Source organism: Convolutriloba macropyga, chromosome 7 (genome assembly GCF_964194025.1).
Source record: "Convolutriloba macropyga chromosome 7, txConMacr16.3, whole genome shotgun sequence".
NCBI classification, from domain to species: Eukaryota; Metazoa; Xenacoelomorpha; order Acoela; family Convolutidae; genus Convolutriloba; species Convolutriloba macropyga.
Window position 1 is genome coordinate 67,889,959 of NC_134474.1, and position 1,731 is coordinate 67,891,689.

At 44.1% G+C, this 1,731-nt stretch overlaps 1 protein-coding gene across 1 annotated transcript; it reads right to left on the minus strand.

Annotated features, from left to right (window-relative positions):
- Nucleotides 1-510: 510 nt before the first annotated feature.
- Nucleotides 511-900, minus strand: LOC142343116 (uncharacterized). Its single transcript, XM_075394804.1, has one exon. It carries the CDS (start codon nt 898-900, stop codon nt 511-513), a length of 390 nt encoding a protein of 129 aa, XP_075250919.1.
- Between the last annotated feature and the right edge of the window lie 831 nt (nt 901-1,731).

The following is a 1,731-nucleotide window of genomic DNA, read 5'->3' on the forward strand; positions in this document are numbered from 1 at the left end:
TAGAATACTGGCGCTAACTTCACGACTGGCCGGTTTAGTCCCCCATGTGCCATTTTGAATCTCGCTGATCTCACAACATGGTCGTAGCCACAGGAAATCTCAGTGATTTGTCCTAGTTTTTACTCACAAAGTTTCACAGAGTCATCTACTAGCCATATTAACTTGCCTTCTTTCAAGTTTGCACTTTTGACCACTTCGATCGCTGTTTCCGCGAGTACATCTTTTTCAGATCAGGTCGGCATATGCTTGAGCCCTTTTGAAACATTTTTTCATGTCATGGTAGCGCTCACTAGATGGCATTAATGGTGCAATCGCGTTCTCTCGTACTAACAGGAACTGATTTGGTGTGACTGCTGTTAAGTTTTCATGGTCGTCACTTGCTGCTGTCAGGGGTCTTGCGTTGAGAGTCTGCTCTACAAGACACATTGTTGTGCTGAGTACTTCGATGGTATGGCTTCAGTTGTGCAATATTGCAATCATGACTTTCTTGCAACGCTGAAACAGTGTTTCTCAGATTCCACCAAAGTCTGGTGCTCCAGGTGGATTGAATTTCCAAAGAATCATTTTCTGAGCTAAGTCACTCTCAATCTTAGCTTTATCCCACTCGTTCATGAATTCTTTGGCTGCTGCAACGATATCTGTTCCGTTGTTGATCATGGTGGCGCTTGGGAAGCTCCGTCTTGCAATGAATCTTGTCACTGCAGCTATTCGTGAGTCGGTGTCCAATGACTGTGCGACTTCGATGTGCACTGCTCTCGTTTTTAGACATGTGAAGAGGCGGCACCATCTTTTCGATGTACCCCGTAGGAACTTCACTTCAATGGGTCCAATGTAATCAACACCGGTATGCGTAAATCGGAACACATGCTCAACAAGTCGTTCTCCGGGTAGGTCTGCCATCGGTGAGTGGATTGGGTTGGCGTTCCTGTGACTGCATTTGATACATCTCCACTTAATTTTTTTGATGCGTTTCGCAATCCAACAACCCAGAACAGTTGTTGTAGAATGTTTCTCACTTGATCTGTGGGTTCATATAGGTTGTCTCGATGTATTTTCTCCAACAGAAATTGTACAAATGGATGTTTCGCTGTTAACAATATTGGGTTTTTTGCATTGTAATCAAGTGCTGATTGCCAACCTGTCATTCTAACAATTCTATCTTTCTCTATGAAGAGTGACAGTTTGGCGAAGTTCTTCTCTTTGCTATCAACTCTGTTTCACTCGGGAAGCTTTCGTTTTGAACGCTTCCCGAGTGTTTCAGAGTATTTGCACTGCTTGATGAATTCCGTCTGCTTTAAGGGGTCACTTCTTCTTCGTCTTGGTCCTCATGCAAAACGCAATGAAGTTTCTAATTCGGTTGAAGGTACTGCATCGTCTCCAGTCAAAAAGCTGGTCTAGTTTAGTCTCTGTGGCTACAGAACTGGTAACTTGCTCGGGTTCAATTTCGTTCTCCTGACACCACAGCTTTGGTCACTTTTGTTCATCTTTTGCCGTCATGCCGACCAATTAGCCACACGGAATCGTTGAGGCCTTCGATGAGGACGCCTTGGGTTCCGATGTGGGCATGGTTTTCGACACCATTGAAGTATCTCCATTGTTCCATTGATGACTGTTCCAGTATTTCCGTTGCTCTATTCACAAGAAACACTTGTTGTTTCTTGTGCGCTGCTTGTAGTCATTTTAGTACCGTTGATGAGTTGGTCCAAGGATTGATTTTGTCGATTCTGACAA